The sequence below is a fragment of the Tauraco erythrolophus genome, chromosome 7, assembly GCF_009769465.1.
Source record: "Tauraco erythrolophus isolate bTauEry1 chromosome 7, bTauEry1.pri, whole genome shotgun sequence".
Classification (NCBI taxonomy): domain Eukaryota; kingdom Metazoa; phylum Chordata; class Aves; order Musophagiformes; family Musophagidae; genus Tauraco; species Tauraco erythrolophus.
The window spans coordinates 43,614,965-43,638,101 of NC_141471.1; the positions used below are offsets into that span (position 1 = coordinate 43,614,965).

General features: G+C 44.4%; 2 protein-coding genes across 5 annotated transcripts in view; one reads left to right on the forward strand and one right to left on the reverse strand.

The window, feature by feature from the left end:
* RARB (retinoic acid receptor beta) overlaps positions 1-13,909 on the forward strand; it is a 192,317-nt gene extending 178,408 nt beyond the window's left edge. For 3 of the 4 annotated variants that reach the window (XM_086614247.1, XM_086614248.1, XM_086614249.1), the window contains 4 exons: positions 1,685-1,861; positions 9,346-9,550; positions 10,871-11,029; positions 13,713-13,909. In XM_086614247.1, the coding sequence (XP_086470373.1) occupies positions 1,685-1,861; positions 9,346-9,550; positions 10,871-11,029; positions 13,713-13,909 (738 nt within the window). The remainder of the gene's footprint in view (positions 1-1,684; positions 1,862-9,345; positions 9,551-10,870; positions 11,030-13,712) is intronic. The other variant, XM_086614250.1, reaches the window with a different exon arrangement.
* Positions 13,910-15,203: 1,294 nt separating this feature from the next.
* TOP2B (DNA topoisomerase II beta) overlaps positions 15,204-23,137 on the reverse strand; it is a 69,936-nt gene continuing 62,002 nt past the window's right edge. Inside the window, exons 32-36 of the mRNA XM_086615155.1 lie at positions 22,689-22,771; positions 22,271-22,381; positions 16,821-16,937; positions 15,905-16,002; positions 15,204-15,690 (exon numbers count right to left, since the gene is read on the reverse strand). Coding sequence (XP_086471281.1) covers positions 15,529-15,690; positions 15,905-16,002; positions 16,821-16,937; positions 22,271-22,381; positions 22,689-22,771 — 571 coding nt within the window. The 3' untranslated portion in view covers positions 15,204-15,528. The remainder of the gene's footprint in view (positions 15,691-15,904; positions 16,003-16,820; positions 16,938-22,270; positions 22,382-22,688; positions 22,772-23,137) is intronic.

Genomic DNA, 23,137 nt, shown 5'->3' on the forward strand with positions numbered 1-23,137 from the left:
CAGGGGGTGACGGAGCATCACAGCCAAGCTGAGCTCACCCCCCGTCCCCTCATCGACCTCTTCAGGCCCTGTGTCCTTCCCATGAACTGAAGAAAGCTGATGCCTTCAAAGGTTTCCAAGGAGGTGGCTGTCCTCTCTGTCGGCAGCGATGGTGGCAGGGTCACTAGAGATGTTTCCTCCGAGAAAGCGCGACCTGTGTGGACTGGGTGCTTTTCGATGGCTATTTATCTGCTATGTCTGTTAGACTTTTAGGTCGAGACTCATCTCATTTAACTTTAATTTAGAAGTTAATTTAACATTTTAACTTCAGCCAGCTAAGACTAAGGCAACTAATCACGTCAGCTTCCTGTGCAGCTGGGGAGAAAGCCACTATCGGAGGCGATTTTCCCTTATCTGCCTTAAGTACCTGTCTGGAGTGGGTGGGCGTTTTTTGGAGATGCCTCTCTCTTGGTTAGTCAACAAACTCAGACGAGACATGGAAAAGAGAAACTCTGCCTTTGGTTTTCTGTGGTCGCAGCTCAGCACCTTTTGCAAATTCATTACCAGCACGTTTTTACAGGTAAAATTCCTCTTGCGATGCAGAGGAGATCGCCCAGACCCTGAACGCAGCTGCAACACGCGCTCAACCTGGCGGTTCCTCAGATAGTGGGGGGGACCGTCACACTGGCTGCATCCCAAACAGCCTTGGGTGAAATGCTGGCCAAATGGGAATGAGATGCTGGGGAAGAAGGAGAGGGGCCTCGGGTATTTCAGAGCTCTGTCGTTACCCGTTTCTCGTCACCCCACAGGAATCACGGATGGGTTGGAAATAGCTCACCAGCTCTCCCCATGCCCCCATCTTTTTTTGGACTAACATCAAATATTTTTGAGTCAGCCGGTTCTTGGCTGACATGTTTAACTTTTTCAGAGGTTAAGTGGTTATTCTGAATGTGTGAAAACGTGAATTTAATCACAGACTTAACACAGATTTGCTACGCATCCTAGCAAATTGCTGACTTTTGGGTTAAGAGACATGAATATATGGAAACAGTCTCTGAAAGATACAGCTGCATTGTCCTTGTAACGCTTCAAACAGTGTAGGGTATATGTTGGATGCCTCGTCAAACGAGCACATAGGATTCATCAGTGCACATAGCGTTTTTCCTAACGTCATGTAAAGAAATGCTCTTTCACTCATGGGAAAGCGTAGCTTGAGAAAGCTGTAAAACTCTTGCAGAGCCACAGAGCAGATAAATTAAGTAGAACTAATTTGCTAAGACCTTAAGTATGTGAAACTGTGTTCCAAATATTGTCCTGCTTTTTCCAGATGAGGACCTGATATTCTTGTTCCACTGTTCATTTATCTTTTCTGGGGTACAACTGTAAATTGTCTCTCTCAATGCACTTATTATATAATGGCAAGGAAGAATAATGATTGTGGCATTTGGAAATGTTTAAGTTCATTTGTGTTCCTTGTGCAGATGGCCTCTGCAATCGTAAGTAACAGAGAAATATCCAAGGAATTTTCAGGCGATTAATCCAAGTTTAAAACCAGCATCATCCCAACAGCAAGCTGCAGAAAATGCCTGGAATGTTAATAGAAACTACTTCTGGAAGGAATACTCAGTTGTTGTTTCTTTGCCTTGAAAACCGTTTACCGAAAGGGACGTTGTTGATTTATGGTGCCTTCTCTCTGTCTTTCCAGAACTCCAGCGCAGATCATCGGGTTCGACTGGACCTCGGGCTTTGGGACAAATTCAGTGAACTTGCAACAAAGTGCATTATTAAAATAGTGGAATTTGCAAAGCGATTGCCGGGCTTTACGAGTTTGACCATTGCAGACCAGATAACTCTACTTAAAGCCGCCTGCCTGGATATACTGGTACGTATTTTTAACATCATTGTTACACTACTCGTGTATTTTCTCTTGCTCTTTTTACTGCAAATGACAGGGAAGGGGGGGTCAAATACTGCCCCGGCCTTATGGTTGCAGAACTGAGCTTACCCAGTAGTCTGCTACGGTCGCGAGCGGGCTCTAGCACGTCTGCCGATGCGTTACGTGGGATTAGCGTACCTTCCAAAGTAAGTGCCTGTAGTTTGTGGATTTCAGTGTAGTTGCAAGAAGGGCACATTTTGGTGTTGTGCCACTAACCTGAAATATGTGCAACTTTGGGAAAATTTCGTTATCGTTCGTGCTGAGAAGGCATCTAATTATCTTTCCTTCCTCCTCCCTTCAAAATATACTGCGCTGCATAAAGGTTACCTAGAAAGACAGTCCACTGTGGAATGTTTTAGGGACATGCTGTACCTGTGGTGGTGAGGTGATTTGAGGAACAGGATACAGATCTTAAGATTGAGGTTTTTGCAGGTTGTAGAGGGAAACCTGGTGCACCCGGAGCCCGGCAGGCACGAGCCTGCGGCACACAGAACGCCCTGCCTTCGCCCGTGCTGCAGGCACCTGTGGAAGCGGACTCAGTAACGAACTCTGTACAGTTTTTAGCTAAATATCATTTAATTTTAAGTAGGCAAACGTACAACCTGCAGCAGGGAACTGTGCAGATGGGCTTGGAGTTTTTCTCCAGACCTTGCTGCTATGTCAAGACAAGCTGTCTTCCCTCTCTTTGTCTCCAGTTGTTTCTGTCACGCTGACCTTCAGAGGAACCCTCTGGGATCTCAGCATTTCTTTATCAAGACCTCAGAGGTCTTCAGGCTTTTAGTGGCAAATATACTTCTTATTCTTGGTCGTAGCAATAACTCTCAGTAAAACAGTTAATATTTTCATTGTGTTTCAAACATGCTTTAAATATTTTCTTCTGAGCACAGACCTTCAGGTTGACTAGGCCTGGCCAAGAAGCCCATTGTAAGATGCCTACTGTAGATGCATTTTTTGGCATGACACAGAGGAGTTTAAACTAGAGAATTCGAAGTTGAAGTAATTAATCTTGTTTCAAACATGATCATATTGAGGAGCACGTTAACTGCTGTGACCTTTTCCTCTTGTTTTATCAAAAACTGTTTTGAAGAATTGCATCTCGAGGACATGGATGAAGGAGGAAGAGGGGTGGGAGAGGGGTAGGGATATATCATTCTTTGGCCTACAAAAAGGGGAAGATTGAGGCTGCCCTGTCGTGCCCGAGAGTTACTTCTCATCCCCTTCGTCCAGGTGCTTATTCAGGCTTGGCCATCTCATCCTTGAGTGTGTGGTCCCTCTGCGGGGCAGGGCCGGGCCATTCGTTGCCAATTGCACGCCTGTCATTGCCAGCTCTGTCCTGGTAAGACAGGGTTATGTGCCCCTTACACCAAAAGGCACACAGTAATCGATAAACTGTGGCGCTGCCTCAAGTGTATGCTGCCAGAGGTATGGGATGCCTGTGGAACTGCCTTGTGCTTTGCTGTCGTAACCAGTAACAAATGGCTAATACAGAAACTACCCAAAAATGGTGGGGAGGAGTCAGGATATAGCAAGAATCTGCACGTCCAAACTCTTTACGCTTAAAACTTGAGCCCTGAAGCTGCCACCTCCTCTTTGGAGCTGCCTTACCCGGACTCCGTAGCTGCTGGAAAAAACCTATACCCTAATTCTGTAATGGCTCAGGACCCCATGAGCCCCTGGCATTCTTTCTTGGGGTGGGTAGTGGGAGCTTACACTGGGAGCCTGCATAGCCCCTGGGGCACGGAGTGCCCTCAGCAGCTCCGCTCACTGCTTGTGTTGCCAGCACTGGCTGGACAATATCCAGTGTTTAGGGGTAGCCTTTCTGCTAGTGGTTTTATCTGAAGTGCCCAGATAAAGGCACTTCACAGCCTTTGATGGAAGTGGCCAAATAGAAGCCTAGTTGCCAGGGTAGAAAAAGAATAATGAAGCGGGTGGTAAATGGTGACTTTATTTCGACTAATCCATGGATAGAAAGGGTTGATTCTTTAATACAATGCACCACGTTTACTTTGTGGCCACGTGGCAACTTCCGAGCTCCAGTTATAAACTTTACTGGGACCTGTCATTCCCGATCACCTGCTCATTCTCTTGTTTATTTTTCACGGAGCAGGAGAAGGTGACCCATCCGAGCGAGCAGAGTGCAGCGAGTGCCACAGCGACCCGTAGTAGGGAGGAGCTGAGGCTTTTCCAAAAACAGGAGCAGATAAGACACGGTTACTGCGAAGAGCCCTGGCTTTCCTGTGCGACATTTACACAAGCTTTATGTGACTATTTTATGCACTGCTTAAAAAGAAAAAGGGATAATTACCGTGAGCACAGTAATGTGCGGTGCTGGCGCTGCCTGTGAAATGCCCGTATCCATTAAACCCACATCACCTGCACATAATGGGAATTGTAACGCAGCTCTGTATCTTCATTTAAGCTGAACTTCAGTACTTGGAGCGGTGTTTTAATAGTGCCTCTTTCCCCCTCGGCCAGCTAGTTCTCCGAGTCGTGCATGTTCTGAACGTTTTATTTCATTGTGTGTTGAGAGGCGGGGTGAGCAGCGTTCCCCCGCCCGCTGCTGGTGCTTGCCTGTGGTCTGCTGTGTGAGTGCTGCCCAGTGTGGGCGTGAGCCTCGCTGGCATGCGCTCACCGTGCCGCTGCTGTGCAATCCCCCGGACGTGTCCCCAGAGCCGTGGCCGGAACGGCGTGGGGCTCCCAGCCCAGCCAGGTAGGGTGGCCGGGCTCCCCCCGCCAGCAGGACCCACATTCCCTGCCCACCCAGCAGCGCTGTCTGGGCTGTGAGGAGTCTTCAGCTTTTGTAGACCCTGCCAAGGGCTCTGCTCACTTGGTTCCTGTGGCTGTGGATGCTTAAACCTCCCTTAAACAGACTGACAAAGGAAATGGTGCCAGGAGCTCAGTAACTCCGCTGGGTATGGGCCAAAGAATTGTTTTATATACAAACAAACAAAATCTCTGGAAGGGAAATAACATCAAGTCTCGCAAGGCAGCTGAAGGCGCCGATCGAGGATGGTGGGATTTGTATCTGCTCTGGTGCCAAAAGTTTTGGGGATAAATATGACTAAAATTCAGTTAGTAACCCTCGTAAAAGTGAGCGCTTCTGTCTGCTGGTGCGCTGGCCCGGCAGTGTTCGAGCATCCCCAGCCTCACTGAGCTCTGGCAAATTGGATGTGGAAAGAGCCCAGAGTCCAACCTGTCTTAAATCCGATGGATAAAAACGTGGCAAGTCCTTGAACACTAATCCTTAATAATGTCGCTTTTGCTTTCTGTTGTAACCCCCTGCATGTTAATGCTAGGAAGGTGTTTGTGAGTGCGGAATAACCCGTGCTGACGGTATGGCAGCACCGTGGGGGCTTGTTCATTGTTGCAGAGTCACCTGCTTGGGTTTCTCCTCTTGAGAGGCCGTCCCAGCCAGCTAAGGCAGCTAGTGTCTAACAACAGGATTTCTTAAAAAAAACCCCAGCTTGCCTTAACAAATCTGTTAAAACGAGTAACAATTCTATGGTAGTAACAATTATGTAAATGCAACTTTCTGGATGGTTTTGGTTTTGTGTGACCTGTAGGGTTTTTGCTTTGCGATTTGTAACTGGCTCATAGGAACCCCGGACGCTTTAAGATATAAATATTCCTTAAAACAAAGGGTCCTTTAATCATGGGCAAGAACCTTATTTATGGCTGCAAGAGGTATTTAAGAGCAGAGTGACAACTAAAATACTTGGCTTGGTTACAAAATCTAAACAGCATTGAGGACATTAAGAGGATGTCTTCTAGACAGCGCTTCAGTTTAAAACGGAGAAAGATACCGTGATTTCTTATTTTGAAGTGCTGACATTTCCCATATGTTCTTCAGTGAGTATGAGCTTGAAATCAGCTTCACTTTGACACTGGAAGTTTGCCCAAGAAACATTTAGCAGCAAATCAGCAATATCCATGGCGTTTCACAGATCTTGATGAAGGGCACAAATTTAAAAAAAAGAAGTTTTGAATGATCTGTCTCAGAGTTTAATGACGGCGTGTTGTGGGATAATGTCGAAGGAATGTAGGAGAAACCTGAGACCCGATTGCTGCAGTCGAGCGAAGTGCATTGCAGAAACCACTCAGTTGAGCTTCAGCTGCACCAGTGCCCATCAGAAGCACTTCAGGCTCCTCCGGCTGATGGCTGGCGCAGCATTTCGGCACGAAGCCTGAAGTCTGCCTTCTGCAAAAAGCCATCCTAGTTGCTGCCTAAGCCTGGAAGTAGGTAAATTCCACGGGACCTTTATGTTTTGATTACAGTTTTTGCAAGGCCCCTGGAAGTCTCTTTCTGTGCGTGCCCACAAGGACTCCAGGCTGAGTAACCTAACCCCAAGTTCGTTCCCGATGAGGATCCAGCCTGGAAGTCTTCCTCTGCGTTAGCCCTGGGGGACAGTGATCTCGTAGGTCTTTGCTGAGCACCCCCAGAACACACCCCCCAAACGGAGTGGGGCTTACGGCACCAGGGGTGAGCGCCGAGAGCTTCGCAGCGAGGGAGCCAGCAGCCCGTTGTGCAGCAGGAGGCACGTGCGCGGCCTCTGCGTTGTTTGGGACGCCTGCTCCGGGTCACCCCAGTCCCTCTGGGCTGGGAGTCTCTGGGCGGTGCAGCAGTGGCAGCTGGTATCAAGACTTGCCCTTGGAGGGAGGATAGGGAGGAACCCATCTGCTGCCCCTGCTCGGGCAGCTGCCAGGGAAGCTGCAGGCAGGCTTCAGGAGACACCACGGCATTGCCCGATTTAGCTCCAAGTCCTGCTCTGCTAATTTGTTGGGCTTGGAGTCCTGGGGGTGTGGAGGGGGGAACTCTCATTGCTAAGGCTTAGCAATTAAAATAGCACTGGAATAAAAGGGGCTGCTTTTCTCCCCAGCTGAGCTAAGGGAAGATCAGTGCCACTGAAGAAGTACAGAGCCTTGTTCCTCAAAAGGTTGGACACCCCATCACAGGCCACGCACCCTTACGTGCAGCTACTGCACGTGCAGGCTTCAGGCGGGAAGAGTTGCACTCCAGTTTCTCTTGTGTGCCATTAGAGAAGTAAAACAAGTAGCTCTCGGGTTTCTCAATAAATGCACAAAGTTTTCAACCTCGCTTTTCTTGAAAGCAACATACTCTGTATGTCTCTTCTGCTTTCCTTACAATCCTTTTAATGATTTAGAAGGATAACCAACAGCAAACTTTAGGGGAGAGAACTGCCAGTGGTTACTGGCAGCGCAGAATATGGTAAATATGTTGTCTCTTATTGACAGAGTGCTGTGCTTTATAATGTTAATTTCTGCTAATAATCCTAAAATACTCTTTGGCTACTACACAAAACCTTTGGAGTTAACCAGCAGCGTTTTAAGATCATTTATATTAGTGGTGAATTTGTGGCCAGTCAAGAATTTGAGTGCCATGCATTTGTATTCGTGCCTCTCTTGGTCATGGATTCGAGTAATTTCGAGAGCTTCCTCTACCTCAGGGGTAGGGGAACAATGTGAAACGTGCCTGTCCAGCCACACAGAGTCTCAGTGCTTCGACGTGTACCCACAATGTGAGATAAGATTATTGCTGAGACAGAAATAGTTGAAGAGCCTGCTGCAGAAATACGCCCTATTAAGCCTCTTACTGAGGAATTTAAGAGGAGAAATAAAAGCTTCCCTGTAGGTCTCCTACATGCCATGTCCTCCTCATTCTCCTCCCTGCTTATTTGGAGCACTGTTGCCAGGGAAAGATGAAAGTGGGAGAACCAAGCCCAGACTGGTCAGCTGCCAAGTGCTGGGGCCTCTGAGTCAGAGCTTCGGCAGCTATAGGAATAATGGAAATTCTCCCTGTGCTCACTTATATTCATGTAAATCTTTTTTGTTGAATCTTTAAAACAAAGTAGGATGGCTGTATGGGAAATAAATACAGTCAGGCTCTGAAAAAATATGGCTGTAGGCTTAGCTCAGCTAATCAGCTAGACTTCTGCAAGTTTTTGTTTTATTTTAGTTTAGGGATAGGCCTTCTCCCACCTCTGATTATTTTAAACATTAAGCATTGATATATATATATGTATGTATAACAGAAATATGTCAACATGATGGACGTCTCTTTTATTTGATCCTTAAGGCAGTGTTCATTCCTAGCAGCTGTACAAATGAGCCTGTGCCGTACGGAGTCTATCCTGGGACACATCCTGGGTTTGCTCCGAGAGACAAAAGCGTTCCTGCACACATGCTTTCTGTCCATGCTGCCACCTCCGCTGCGACAGCACTCCTGACGCCACCGTTCCCCCAGAGGCACCTACTAACAAAACGCCGAGCATCCTCGGTGTTCTGTTCATGTGTTTTACCTTCCTCCCTGTCCAGTTAGAGGTGTGAATCCCCATCCTCCCCTCCAGCGCCCTTCCGTCTGGGGTCAGCGCCGGGTGGCTGTCGGCCAAAGCCTGCCAAACCCTACGCAGCCTGGGCTTTGTCCGGGAGTGGATGGCTCGGTTGGCAGCGGGAGGATGTGCTTTGCAGGGGGCGGGCAGGGTGTGCGCCCTCGCCAGCGCTGCCCGCAGCTCCATGTGGGGGAAGTGCCGGAGCCACAGGGAAGTTGAGAGGCCAGCCGGCTGGTGAGGAGGTTTGGCGTTCCAGTACATGGAATGAACAGCAGCCATAAAAGACGACAGGCTGGGCCGACTCCCCGGGCTGCGGGCCGGGCTGCCGCCAGCCCCGCGCACTGCCCTGCGGAGGTTCAAAGCGTGACAATCCGCTCAGGTGCGAGAGAAGCAGTGCTCCATGGAGACCGTGACTGCAGCTGCTCAGGAGATGGAGGGCTTTGCGCTGCTCCCTCAGGAACTCTCACGCGTTGTTTTCACACAGCGGGGTTTTCCTGTCGGCGGGCATAGACAAGAGGCAGGCACCCCAAAGCACGGGTTATCTTCTGCCTGTTTCTCCAGCTCGCAGCTGTCCGCGCTCCCCACACAAGGTGCCGCAAAGACAGTTTGTCCTTAGCAAAGACACAACCCGGAGAAGCAAAATTTATCCCCCAAATCAGTGAAATATGTGTGTGTTCAAAGAGGCGAGATGGTTTTATGGTCTTGCTGGATCAGACCAGCAGCGCAGTAGCGTCCTGTAGTTCGGTGTGTGTGTAGTGTGCTAATTAGAGGGCGGGTTGTGTGAGTATCGTGGTAATGTTGGTGACGTAAGTGGTGAGAATTGCACCGAAGTTTTGATTATTTCATAACGTGGGGGGAAATTTCTGTTATAAACAACACCCATAGTCAATCGAGTATATTTTTGTTGTACTAGAGAATTTTTGTGCTACTAGAACCGAACAAACAGCAGTTTGATTTCGGATCGTTTTGACATGGCTGCATCCTGCAGTTCTGTGGGTAATCTGCCACATCAAGAAAATGAAACTAACCTTTCATGGATTGAATTCTTCAGGTTTCTTTTTCTTTTTTTTTGTCCTTCCACAGATCCTTAGAATTTGCACAAGATACACACCAGAACAAGACACCATGACCTTTTCAGATGGCCTTACCCTAAACCGAACTCAGATGCACAACGCCGGATTTGGCCCGCTGACTGATCTCGTGTTCACGTTTGCCAACCAGCTCCTGCCTTTGGAAATGGATGATACAGAAACGGGTCTCCTCAGTGCCATCTGCTTAATCTGTGGAGGTATCGTACGGCACGAACTCGGACGCGTTTGGAAAGGACAGACACAATACTATCTTCATTCATGCTTTACTTGTCTTGCTTTCCTGTACTAAGATGTGTCTAAAAGATATTGATATGTAAATAATATCATGTGTTTTATATAAACCACTAAACACTAAAGGTTTGTTTTCCGCTGGTGATAGTTACTGGTTTTGTTATTGCTAGGTTTTTAAATGAATCGCGTCATGCTGTCAGGCAACCCATCCTGCCATTTGCCCAAAAAAGGACCGCAGGATACATCCTGCTGCATTTTTCTCTAAGCAGTACGTGGGTGCCTGTACGAATGACCTTTGTTACGGCAAGATGCCCGTTACACTGCTTTTATTCATGGTGATTTATAGTTGCGTGCGTATGCGTATAGTTACATCCACACGGAAGTCATTGGTGACAACTTTCTTTAGGAAAAGAAAAAATTATACTAAGAAATTGGCATAGTGGCACTGAGGACATGATTTGGGGAGGCTGATTACAACTCGAAAGGGACATTGTCAAGTAACATCGTGGTTATAAAACACAAAAAGTGAAGCCTCAGATGGTTTCCAAAATCCTCTGTAAATTTGGTATTTTAATCACCCAGTCTCCCTCCCTCCTCCTCTGCGAAATCTGGACTAGCCACAGAAAGACACCTTGTTCGGGCGGGCTGTTTTGTTGAATCACAGACAAGGTGCCACTAGAGAATGGCCAAGCCAGAGCCAGTCAGTGTTGGCAACAGCCTTTTAGTACAAAACCGTTCCGATTCCAGGTGTCTCTAACCGTAACCCATCAAAAGCATTGACAGGTTCCGAGATGTCCTTTATATGGGACCAGTGCGCCCTGGTTTGTGGGTGACGTCTGTTGTCACTCAAGCTCGCACTGCCATCTGCTGATACCTGGTGGGAACTCATTTTATTTCAGTATTGAGACAAAAATAAGTTAGCCGTAATCTCTTTGTATACCTAGGTGGCTTGTGTGATGCATACAAAATTAATTCTGAAATTGGTTGCAGCAAGGTGTTTTCCCCTTGGAGAGGGAGGTACAAGAGCAAACTGGTAATTCTGGACCACTCAAACGGCAAACCTCTCCAGTCACCAAGGAAAAATGAATCTAAGTTTCAGAAAGCCATGGTTTATCCGCTTCCTATGGAATACTCACCTATAGAGTAGTAGTATTACTCTCAAGTAGAGAGAAAGATGAAATTCATGGAGTTCTAATCAAGAACATGGAGGAGCTTCTGTGATTTGGAATTTGTAAAAAAAAAAAAATAAATATTTAAAATCATACAAGTGATATACTTTCCTACAGATCGTCAGGACCTTGAAGAACCAATGAAAGTGGATAAGCTTCAGGAACCATTGCTTGAAGCACTGAAGATTTATATCCGAAAGAGACGACCCAACAAGCCTCATATGTTCCCAAAGATCTTAATGAAAATCACGGATCTTCGCAGCATCAGTGCAAAAGGTACAGTGTCTCCCAGTGGTTCAGCAGTAGTGTCAGTGTTACGTTTCAGAGGAAACTGGCCTAGAGACTCGCACTGTTATTTTTTTAATATTTCTGAGAGAGGTCCTCATGACCTTTCTCTTCCCTTCTTCATGTAACTCCTGTGTTTAAATCGGTTCTGCTTTAAACATACACGGTGCTACGTTCTTCGGGCAACTTACAGTGAAAACACCTACTTACTTCGGTGTGAGTGGGTTTGCAAACTATTGCCATGAACTCTTTCAAATTTGGTCATTTTGAGATAAGCTAAACCCCTGAATCAAACCTTCGTTAATGTTTACGAGGGGTGCAGGTCAACATGTACTTTGTATCACTAATGGCTTTCAGAAAAACAAAGTCTGTTTACAGACGGCAGAAAATGCTTGAGCATCCCAAATTCCCCAAAACTGTGGTTTGGCATACTGGAGATTTAGAACTGGTTTGATCCAGGATTTTGGAAATTCAGCCCCTCTAATCCAAACTAACCGTACTTACACATGGATCAGTTTTGGTTTAACGTTTTGTGTAGTTCTTGTATGTGATCATTTGATCGTGTCAAATACACACGGTCTAAGCGCTATCGCGCAAATTCTCTAGAGGTTTGTCAGAGAGGTTCCCCGCTCACTGCTTGGCCCCTCGGCATGTCCAGCCTGGGAGGGGAGGCTGGGCAGCTCTTCTGGAAGCGGCAGCGGACAGTCAGTGGTGTGTCAGCTCGATAGCAACCTCTGTGCACCCCTGTTCTGCCCCATGCTGGGGCTTCGAAGGTGACTGTTCCTCTCGTTTGCGGACCCCTGTATCCCCCAAGACCCGATTTCAGTCGCGTCCCGCTGTTTCACCTGTGTTCGCCTCCAGGCTTGTGGGGAGCTGTGTCGAGATGTACCAGCCTGAACGCGGAGAGACTAAAGTGCCACGGTTCTTGTCATGTACGTGGTTGACGCAGTTCCACTTTCCTACTGTGCTTGCTTAACAGCACATTTGCTACCCCTGGTAGATGAGGAAACACGTGAGCTTGTATGTGCAGGTACATACGTAGCTATAGGTTGGGTTTATGCTTTCGAAAAAATAACTGATTTCATTTGGCATGTTTTTTTGAGAAGACTTCGGGGGGGGGGGAAGCTGTTAAATCACTCACATACACTTGTTTTACGTTAAAACCCGAACTGTTACACTTTAAACAATATATATCTACCCAAGGTAAAAGATTAAGCTATGGCTGTGTTTATGAAGTGAGCAAGTTAATTGGATGGATTGGTACTAAAAGAGTAACTTAGAAGGGAAATACCAGAACTGGAAGCAAAAGTATCCTAAAAAGGAACCACTTGGCAGGTTATCTGAAGGTTGCAGTTTGCCCTTAAGTAAAGCAAGCTCCACCCACTTGAATCTGTGAACTAAACTTACAGCAGTACTGAGCTATAAAAATATTTAGGGGAGCCCTTCCGTTCTGCCGTGCTTGCTTGTGGATCTGTTTCCACTTTCCTGCTTCTTTGCCAGAGCCCTTCAGGTCCTCAAGAAGATGACCCTGTCTCTTAATATCTGCATGGATCTTCAATAACCACACTATTTTCTCTTTAATTTTGGTTGCTCTTCTTGCCTTCCTTCACATTTAAAAAGCACAGATTCCTGTTCCCTTAGACTCAAATTTTAAGATGATCGGGAATGCTATGCAACGTGTCAAGACCAGGTATTTGAATGCTGAGGTTTATGGCTATAAATTGTCTTTGTCTTTACAAGAAAAATCTGTGAGATGTAAAAATCCGTGAGGTGTCTGCCTCTTCATAGCGCCTGCCCTGCGTGCCTGTCATCTTCAAGTCGGCCTGATGCATCTCGGGAGCATCAGGCACAGTTGTGTGGTTCTGCGGGTTTTTTTCCCTCAACTAGTAGGAGTTGTTGGCCACAGTCTGAGTCGTCAGGCTTTACTGCAGCCATTTTGTTTAGCCCTGTGCACAGCGGGCCGCGAAGCCATCTCGGTGCAAGAACACCCGTTGGGTGAGCTTCGGTGAATCCAGATGTAAACGGTGTCAGTGTTTCTGCCTGCTTCTGTGGTTAATTAGCACACGAGGAGATGCCTGGAAGCTACAGAAGGCAGCTTCACAAAAGGAGTTTCCTTTTGCCCGAATTTGTTCTTTTAGAAAACAATGGCTTGTTGCCTTCTGATTCTTATTTCAGTTTTCTATACGGGAAAGAAATGTTCCGATGTGCATCGCTGCAGTTCTCTTACAGGACTCGGCTCACCAGTTTAACAGATCAGCCAGAGGTTGTTTGTCATTCTGTAGTCTGTGCAGATCCAGTACAGATTAAAAACTGTAAAGTATATTCCAATTTATAAAGATGTCTGCATGACCACATTTTGATTTTTCAGTATCACTTAATGCCGTTTTGGTTCCTTCAGTGAAAAGCAGCAGTTCATCCGATTTACCTGTGTTGTAATATCGGCTGCTATGTCATAATTCTACATTAATTTATTGAGGAGTCCTCATCTAACTCCTTTCTCTTGTAATGAGTGAAGTTGTTCACTCACTCACATAATTTTGCATGCAGGAAGGATAGAAGGAGAGACACTGAATCCGTTAAAGTAACGTACCCTGAAATGGCTACTGGTGGTGCCAACAAAAAGGAAGTTGTACGATCATACTAATGGGAGGGACTTTTTGTTTCCTTTTTAAAGGTGCAGAACGTGTCATTACATTGAAAATGGAAATTCCTGGATCCATGCCACCTCTTATTCAGGAAATGTTGGAGAACTCTGAAGGACATGAACCGCTGACACCAACCTCAAATGGAAATACTGCAGAACACAGTCCCAGTATCTCGCCGAGTTCAGTGGATAACAGCAGTGTCAGTCAGTCCCCTATGGTGCAATAAGACATTCTCCAGCTACTTCAGACATTCCTAATACCTTATGTACAGGGATGAAAAGCAAGAAAAACATTTTTACTGCTGCTTAGTTTCTGGACTTAATATATATCTATATATGTGTATATATATATAGATAAAAACTCAACAAGGACCAAGAAATTTTCATATGTATCGATATATACTCCTTGCTGTTTAAACTCTTAAAACTAGAAAATGCAAACTTTTGAAACTCTGAATCAGCCATTTCATGCAAAAAATAGTTAAGCTTCTGTTTTCTCCTCTGAGCATTCAAGATTGCATGGTGACAAGACAGATCTCAAACTTTAAATTCTGGTTGCATTTCTGACGACTTTGTACATACAAATGTATGGCTGTACTTTCCGTACTGGATGTTTGGTGCTTTCCTTGTGTGTCTCATACCTAGAACGATCAAGACACCAACCGTATGAAATGGACTACTGTACGCATCCAGGAAAGGAAGCTTAAAGGACCGTCTGATTTAGTTTAATACGAAAACTTGTCTTTGATGCCCTCAGTTTGCATCTCCTTCCTTGTAAAATGTACACAAAAATTCCCTGCGCTAGCAGAAACGACATCAGTCTCAGCGTTGACTGCCAGACCAGTTACTCAGATGTCCTTTGTTCCACTGTTAATGTCACTTTAAAAATCGGATGACGTGGTTTCTTACCTGGCTGGTGACCCAGCTCCACCATTAACTGCTACATTTCTCTACAGTGATGATGATAGCCTCCAAGGCAGAAACACTTCTTAGTGTTACCATGGTTTTGTTTACTTGTTCACAAGCCATTAGGGAAACTTCATGGGATGATAACCAGCAGACTCATCTACAGCTTTTGGATCGGCGAGTCTAGGGTATTTCCTTAAGAATCAATTCCCGGGAATTAGCTGGGTTATCCAGCCTTCCAGGTGCTAGGGAAGTACAGCTAGGACTTCCAGAAACACAAGGAGAGAATCTGCCTTCTTGGCCTTGTTAAATCACCATGAAGCAGAGTGAAAACTGTGGTAGAATGGTTAACAGATTTAAAGTGTCAGTTTCTTAGGTTTCATTTAAAGCACTAGTGGATTTTTTTTTTATATATTCTAGCAAGTCTGTGATGTACTTTCACTGGCTCTGTTTGTACATTGAGATTGTTTAACAATGCTTTCTATGTTCATATACTGTTTACCTTTTTCCATGGAGTCTCCTGGCAAAGAATAAAATATATTTATTTTAAAAAAAACTAAACCGTGTAGAAGTAGTCCCTCTAGTCCAAGTCTTACACACACACACACACATATGGTAGTTTTCCATTTTTTAATGTTTAAACTTCATTTCAAAAAGCAGGTTTGCTGTTTGCAACCATGACAATTAAAATGTGCTTTAGCACAGCTGTCTAGAACACCTCTACAAGCCAGTCAGACAAATACATGACATTTCAATGAGTAAAAAAGAGCATAAAACTGTAGGTGTAAGAACAAAATGTTAAAATGCCTACACACAATAATAAAAACCATCAATTACATTATCACATAAAATAAGTCAAATGTACAAAAGTTTGCGACAGAAGGGACAAAAGGACAACACAAGATATTTGTTGGAAAACATTTGTGTGCTCTTTGGGCACTTAATTAAACATATCAAAATCATCATCCTCATCAGACTCTGCAAAATATTTAACTTCTTTTCTAGCCCGGCCCGTCCGTGGCTTTGGGGCAGTTTCGGAGGCAAAGCCTGACTGAAAGATTTCCACGTCAGAATCCTGGTCGAAAGCGGCCTTCTTGGATTTCTTTGGAAAAGAAAAGACAGATCAGTTTTGGTGCTGTGTACGTCTTCCCTGTTCATGTTGAGAAGTGAAGGAAGCCTTCTCTAGCACCTGACTTCTAAGCACCCCTAAACCCCCACCATGGTATTAGCAACCTGTCAGAAGAGCGTGTACCTGTCGCGTAAAGTGAGCCATCAAGTTCTTTTCACAAGGAGAAGAAAGCAGAGAGGGAACTGACCTTGCTTGGTGTTGATTTAGGTGTTTTCTTCCCAGGGTTGTATTCACCTTCGTTTTCTGAACTGGATGCTTTCCTTTTCTTTGCCCCTCTACCTTTTCCTAGGTGAAAGAATAGGATTTACCTTTGTTTTCTTTTCTTTTCAAAATAAAACTCGGAAGTTCAGCAAATGGAAAGAAAAACCTAGTGAAATTACATCAGTATGTCTACATGTTTGAAGTTCAAATTTAGTTTACAACTCAAGCTTCTTCACAACAGCAGTAAAATGCAATATATTTCATTTTCTCCATTTTAAATCCTTTCTACTTCTTCCAAAGTTACCCTTCACCCCAGCAATCCAAGCTGTTGGTTCAAGACAGGGACAAACTTCATCAGATCAAGGACCTCTGCAGTACTACGAGTCCTCAGTCACCTTCTGTACCGATTACACAGCTTTAACTCACCCTTCCTATTCAGTCGAGGGGTTAACGTGAATTCGCCATCAACACTGGCACATCCTTTACGGACACTGTTTCGTGTGCTGCGCTGTGAGAACTCCGAGACCCAGGATACCAAAGAATTGGTTTAAAAAGCCAGAAATTGCTACTTACTAGAATTGCTACCAGAATCTTACTGTCTTGTAAAAAGCTGAGATCAAAGAAAATAAGTAATATCCAGTAGAACTGATGATGAACAAAAAAAAAAGAGGAGGGTTGGAGTTATTAAATACATTCCCAACAGCGAAGGTGGGATTAAAAAGTTCCCGCACTGTTTGTCAGGAGAAGTCAGCGCACCGTATTTGTCACAGAAAAGGCTCGTGGCAGAGTGATTAATTTACTGATAAATCAGTGTGGTTCCAATTTTGGAGACACTAGTTCTGCTTCCTCATAAACACGACCGTGAACCCGTGTCGCAGAGCGCTCAGCACCGACGCGCTTACCTTTGGGTGCCGCAGTCTTCTTTGGAATGCCGAATTCTGAATCTGAGTCAGAGTTTACAGTTTCCACCTTCTTGGCCTTGGGAGCTCTTTTAGGTTTAGGGGGCACATCTAGTTTTGCTGTTAGAAGTTAGAGATACTAAAAATGTTAAATTCACATATTGGTTAGAAGTATTAAATTTTATTAGCTACGCCAATTACAGCATAAATGGCAGATATTAAAACAAGATGAGTGGTTCCTGCACTTGGGGGACACGTACTTCAGCTTTTATGCTGAAACTGCACAGAATACACAGGAGGTTTCCTTTGCCGTACGTTGTATCAGTGCATTCAGTAAGTCCAGTGTTTTCCATTAAATACTTTTTCACCTTTTTGAGCACAAAACGAGTTACCAGTAACTAAAGCAGCAACAGAAGTTGTCCAGGTTGGATACGTCAAACACAGTTGGATGCGTTACGGTGCTTACAGAAATAGCTTGCTGCCTGGGACATTTTTGCCTTCACAGTGGGGACAACCTTCCCTGTGATTACTGCCTAAGTTTGAGAGACAGTGCGCCTGGCTCTGTGACACTGTTTTCTGTCCATCTCAGAGAAAAGGAACTTCAGAAAAAGCAGAAAAGGACGGGAAGGGGCCATATCTGTGGATTTCTTACAGAATTTCAATTACTGCTACGCAACCTGTCTTGCCATCTTTAAAAGACAGTCATTGGTATGGCTGTTCACACAATGGGTGGCAAGGGATGGAATCACAGATTCATTTAGGTTGGAAAAGCCCCTTAAGATCACAGGATAATGCGTTCTATATGCTTACAAACAGTCATTAACAGAAACCTCAGATACACTACGGGCCTCCACTATATCAGCCACAAGTACCTCAAAGATGAGACACATGTAAAAACACTCCGGATACCGGGAACATGGACGTTTGTGAGAACTCAAGTTTTCATTTACGGCATCACTAGGGAAACGTGTTCAAACAACAAGCGAGTGTCTCCACAAACTTTTTGGCTGTGGTGCCTTGTGCTACCCATTGGAGAATCACTGCACAGAGAGAGAGAGACGTCTTTCCAGCTTTTTGCGATAATACCTACTAGGTAGTCCAAGTAGCGGGTCCTGACAATACGAAAAATACAGCCACCTTGGGCATCATGGATGGGGAAAAAAAACAGTGTTGGCTACGGCAGCATTTCAGATAAGACTTGGGGAGGGAAGCAACAATGCTTAGGATGGACGTCAGGAACCATATTTGAAAGCAACTTGAAATAGGTCTCTCTAGATGTCTTCACTGGGCAAAAAAACAGCTGCCTTAGCACAAAGTAAAACTAATTAAGCCAAAATGACCTACTAGTAAGCCTGGAAAAAGTACACAGCAACTGAAAACAGAAGGAATACTTTCTATAAGCATCACCAGGATCATGTAGCTAGTTATCAGTAAAGGAGGGGTCAGTGTTACCTGAAAGTACATGATTTTAGGTCCCATAAGGCAACGACATCCTTCATACAGAAAAAATCTGGGGCAAGGAAGCAAAAGATTCAGAAGTGGCATCAACTTGACGATAACAAGTAGAAGTTGTGACAAAAAGAATCTTAGTAGAAGGGATCCGTTTTACATCTAGGTGACATCCAACATTGGGAGCTGAGGTTTAGACATCTTCCTACAGGATTGTTTTGGCCAGGTAATTGTGCCTCGCACAGTTCCTCATGCTGTTAATGTGGAATTTGCAGACCAGACAGAAGCCAAGTGTGCTCCATTGACATGCACTACCCAGCATATATACCATCAGAGGTAACTCCAGCCGGCCCGAGTCCTCAAGTTTGTTGACTGATGTTAAAAAAAGGGCAGACTTCTCGCTGACAAACAAGGAATTTGGGAGAAGGAAATAACTGAGGAATGAAAGAGAGGTATAACAGACACACTGTCACAGATTCTGGACTTGTTCTTGAAACAGCACCTGTCATCACTGGCCAACTCCTGTGAAGTCTGCCTGCAGACCACCAAGTCAAAAGGACAGCAAACCTCTTGTTATCTGGTAGCTAAAGTAACAGTGTCCATGGCTTCCAGAATATGCGTCTCTCTCCGTACTAACTCTAGTGGGATTCTGAACCACTACCTTAGATCATACACGTAACGCCTGCACAAGTGGGAAGGATCCCTGACAGTAGTTACACTGCAGTCAGCACAGCTGAGCTCTCCACTAGGTATTGTGATATGAAACGGAAGTCTGCAGTGGAGCCAGTGTACACAGACTCTCAAAAGCAGCCCACATTTTTGGCAGAAAGTCCAGGAATGGTATCAGTCCTACAGCTGACGTGAAGGGTTCGTCTCACTGCTGACTCTCAACAGCTGACGGGGCTATTCAAGGTGAGCAGCTGCTTATGACCAAAGAGTAAGACTGCTCTTCAGACTTCCCTTAGGCTTACTATCAAGCACCAGAACCACAGACATGTCGAATAGTGCACAGAAAGCAAGCTCAGTGGTCTCTTGATCCACTGTAGTGAACACCAGAGGTCAAGACATTTCATCGCAAACTGATGGAAGTTTGAAAAGAACTATACCTATTCCTTTATTTCTTCTCCTTGAGAAGGGAATGTGGCTGTACAGAGAGCAAGGCAGAACAAATGGTTCTTTAGTTTCAGCTTTCTATCCTTACAAATCCAAGCTCTGAAGTCACAGAAAATCAAACACCTCTGGAACAATTGTTCCAGCCACACAATAGGCATTCCCAGTGTGATGGTGAGTAGATAGAATATTACAACACCAGAAAATGGGTTTTGAAGGGGCTGCTGATACAGGGCACGAAGATGAACTTAGAATCAAGAGGACTACCAAAAGGATACCAGATAACCAAGGAATGAAGCATGCTAGGTTATCACTGCACTGTTAAACTGGGATCATGTCTAATCTTGGCAAAGGAGAAGAGACGAAAACTGACGAAAGCAACCTGCCATATTGTCATGCACTGAGAGGGAGAATGTGTCCCTAAGGCTACTCTGAAGACAGAAATTTAACTTTTGCGTGAAAGAGAGCCTTTTTATACCTATTTTGTGAGTGTAAAAGTTAATTAGAAACTCAAACAGATCACAGCTGTATTTTAAAGTTTCAAGTTAGGTTAATGACAACTCCTCGCACCCAGGCCTTGAAAAAACAGGGAGAAAGAGAGTGAATGTTAAATTGCATCCATGCCTGGCTACTCCATACACAGTTCTCTCTTGTATTTACTGCAGAACAGAAGTCTAACATAAAAGGCTATTCGAGATCAGCTATTTCTGTAAACAATCTTCATTTACTGCGTTACAGAACTTCCCTGCTGAAGGTGTTTGAGAAGCATTCGGACATTTGCTGATTCAGTTTACAAATTAGATTAGACTCAATGCAGCAAAAAAGAGATTAGAAACAGGGAAGCAACAGGGGAGAGGAAGAAAAGATGCTGCAACTCGCTGGTACTTAATATATCACACAAGATATTTTTTTTCTCATTTTTAAGAGAGTAAGTTAACAATTGTAACTGGCTGCTTTCGTGCAGATGTCCTTGAGATATCTTTTTGGGGAAGAATTAATACATTAAGTTCAGCTGCAAGTTGGTCAAAAGATGTTTTAAAAAACAGGCCACAGTATCACAGGAAAAAAGTGCTTTTGGAGGGCAGAAGATTGAGCAGCAAGAAAAGAAATTATCTGAAAGACACAAAGGAAGAAAGGCAAAGATCTAAAAGCAACAAAAACCCCAGTCTATCATGTGCTAAGAACTGCATTTTATAACCTATTTAAACTACTATTACGTAAGAAAAAACATTATTTCCACCACTAATTATGGCAAACATCCAGCATAATCTTTAACACACATTTAGAAACAAGTGCAAGTCTTACTCTTAGAAGTAGCACTAACAACCAATAAACCTTATTCCCCAAGGTAGACAGAGCAAAAAAACCCTTATTCCTACAAATACCCAAACAAAACCACAGAAACAAAACCAAACAATAAACACATTGTTCTTGGAATTGTCCTTAATTCCAGAATGTAAGATCCTGCAAGATGTCAGTTCTAAAAGCCTGATTAACAATTGAAAGAATTTACACCTCTAAAGTTTGAGGAGAGCCCTTCATCCTCTTTTCAAGAAGAAAAACAAGTGTACCAAGCAGAACTTACCCGTGACAGTCTACTGTGCTGGTTTGGGCTGGGATAGTTAATTTTCTTCACAGTGGCTGGTGTGGGGCTGTTTTGGATTTGTGCTGGAATCAGCATTGATAACACAGGGACGTTTTAGTTACTGCTGAGCAGTGCTTACACAGATTCAAGGCCTTTTCTGCATCTCAAGTCACCCCAGCAGTCAGTAGACTGGGGGGACAAGACACTGGGAGAGGTCATAACTGGGACAGCTGACCTCAACTGACCAAAGGGATATTCTAGACCATATGACGTCATGTTCAGCATATAAAGCTGGAGGAAGGAGGAAGGGGGTGAATGTTTGGAGTGATGGTGTTTGTCTTCCCAAGTAACTGTTACGCATGATGGAGCCCTGCTTTCCTGGAGACGGATGAACACCTGCCTGCCAATGGGAAGTAGTGAATTAATTTCTTGTTCTGTTTTGCTTGCACGTGTGGCTTTTGCTTTACCTCACTCTTAGTCTTCCAGTCCTCTCCCCTATCCCACCGAGACAAGCGAGCGAGCAGCTGTGTGGTGCAGCTCAGTTGCTGGCTGGTGTTAAACCACAACATCTACTTAGGACATAAATATTTCCTGGGGATTCTTCTTTTGCATTTGGTCTCCTTCCTTTTAAAGTAAGTTAGATCCATTATGGAAGACTATCCTCAACCCCAAGGTCATCTCGTTTCACTCATTCCTTGAGGGTGAAAACCTCCTATTAGTTAAACTAATCAAAGGCTGAACTTTCCAACTCCGTAAGCGGAAAGTATTAAGTTGTGACACTAGAGTAGCCAGTGGAAAGAAATAAATTAATCATTAAGGAGCTGCAAGAAGTTCACACCTGTCCTGGTTTCAGCTGGGACAGAGTTAGTTTTTCTTTTTAGCAGCTAGAACAGCTCTGGGTTTTGGTTTTAGTCTGGGATTTGCTCTGAGGAGAATGCTGACAGCGCACTGATGTTTATAGTTGGCACTGAGGCCTCAAGGACTTTTCAGCTCTCGTGTTCTTGCCAGTGTGCAGGAGTACAACAGGCTAGGGGGGAGCATGGCCAGGACAAAGGGTCCACAGCTTCCCTTATGATTTGAACTTAGATTTAGCATTTAGGGCTAAATTGGCCAATGAAGCATTCCATATCATGCCATGTCATGCCCAGTATATAGATGAGGGTTAACCAGAACGAAGGGCTTTTACTCTTCTGGGGAGGATGGGATTTGAACCCACGCGTGCAGAGCACAGTGGATTAGCTAAACCACAAAGTTGGAGGAGATGAGTTTTAAATAAATGGATTAGCTCACAGGACAATCTTATACGTACCCTTTTTAGCAGCTACTGTTTTACTTGGAATTTTCTCTGTTTGTTTAGGGGCAAAAGATGATGAGAAAACAGGAGCAGAATCCTCTTCATCGCTGTCCAATTTTGTTGTATCTACAATCACAGAGTATGTTTAGAATAAGATTCATTCACTGCATATTTTAAATAATTAATATTAATTACAGTGAAAATGGATCTCAAAAAAGTGCTCCTGAGGCTACAGCCAGGCTATGGATGTACTGTGACTTTCTTATCTCTGATACAAGCTTTGTTCCTCTAAGGATCAGAACCTCCTTCCTTTTTATAAATCTGGACATCCTTCTGTAACTACTGTGTGAAGTTTGTGTATATCACATAAACTCCCTAATATATTCCAAAACAGTTGCTATAAGATTAACTGGATCACTGAAAACAAGCTCACCATCATCTGTCTTCTGAGAATAAGACGGAAAAGAGAAGATGTTCCCAAAATCTTGATTTTTCTTGTCTTGAGACATTTTTCTACTTCCAAACAGGAAAAAGAAATTACATGAGTTGCATTAACTACATACTGAAGAATGTAGACATTATGATATCCATATGAGATTAAATTCCTGGTTTAGCACTACAAAGCATTTCTAGCATTTTTGCATACGCCTGCAGCAGTCAAACCACTAAAGTCACCATTCAGTCACAACTTCCGGTATTTAAAATTAACAGTTACATTTTTTTCAGTAGTTCTGTGTACCATACTGGCACAAGATGGAAAACAGAGAATTTTACAAAACGCAGTTTAACAGATTATATTACTGACAGTGTAACATGATTTGCTAAGTTATGTTTACCTCTGCCTCGGTCAGTTGCAAGACTAGGATAACATTGCTTTAATTC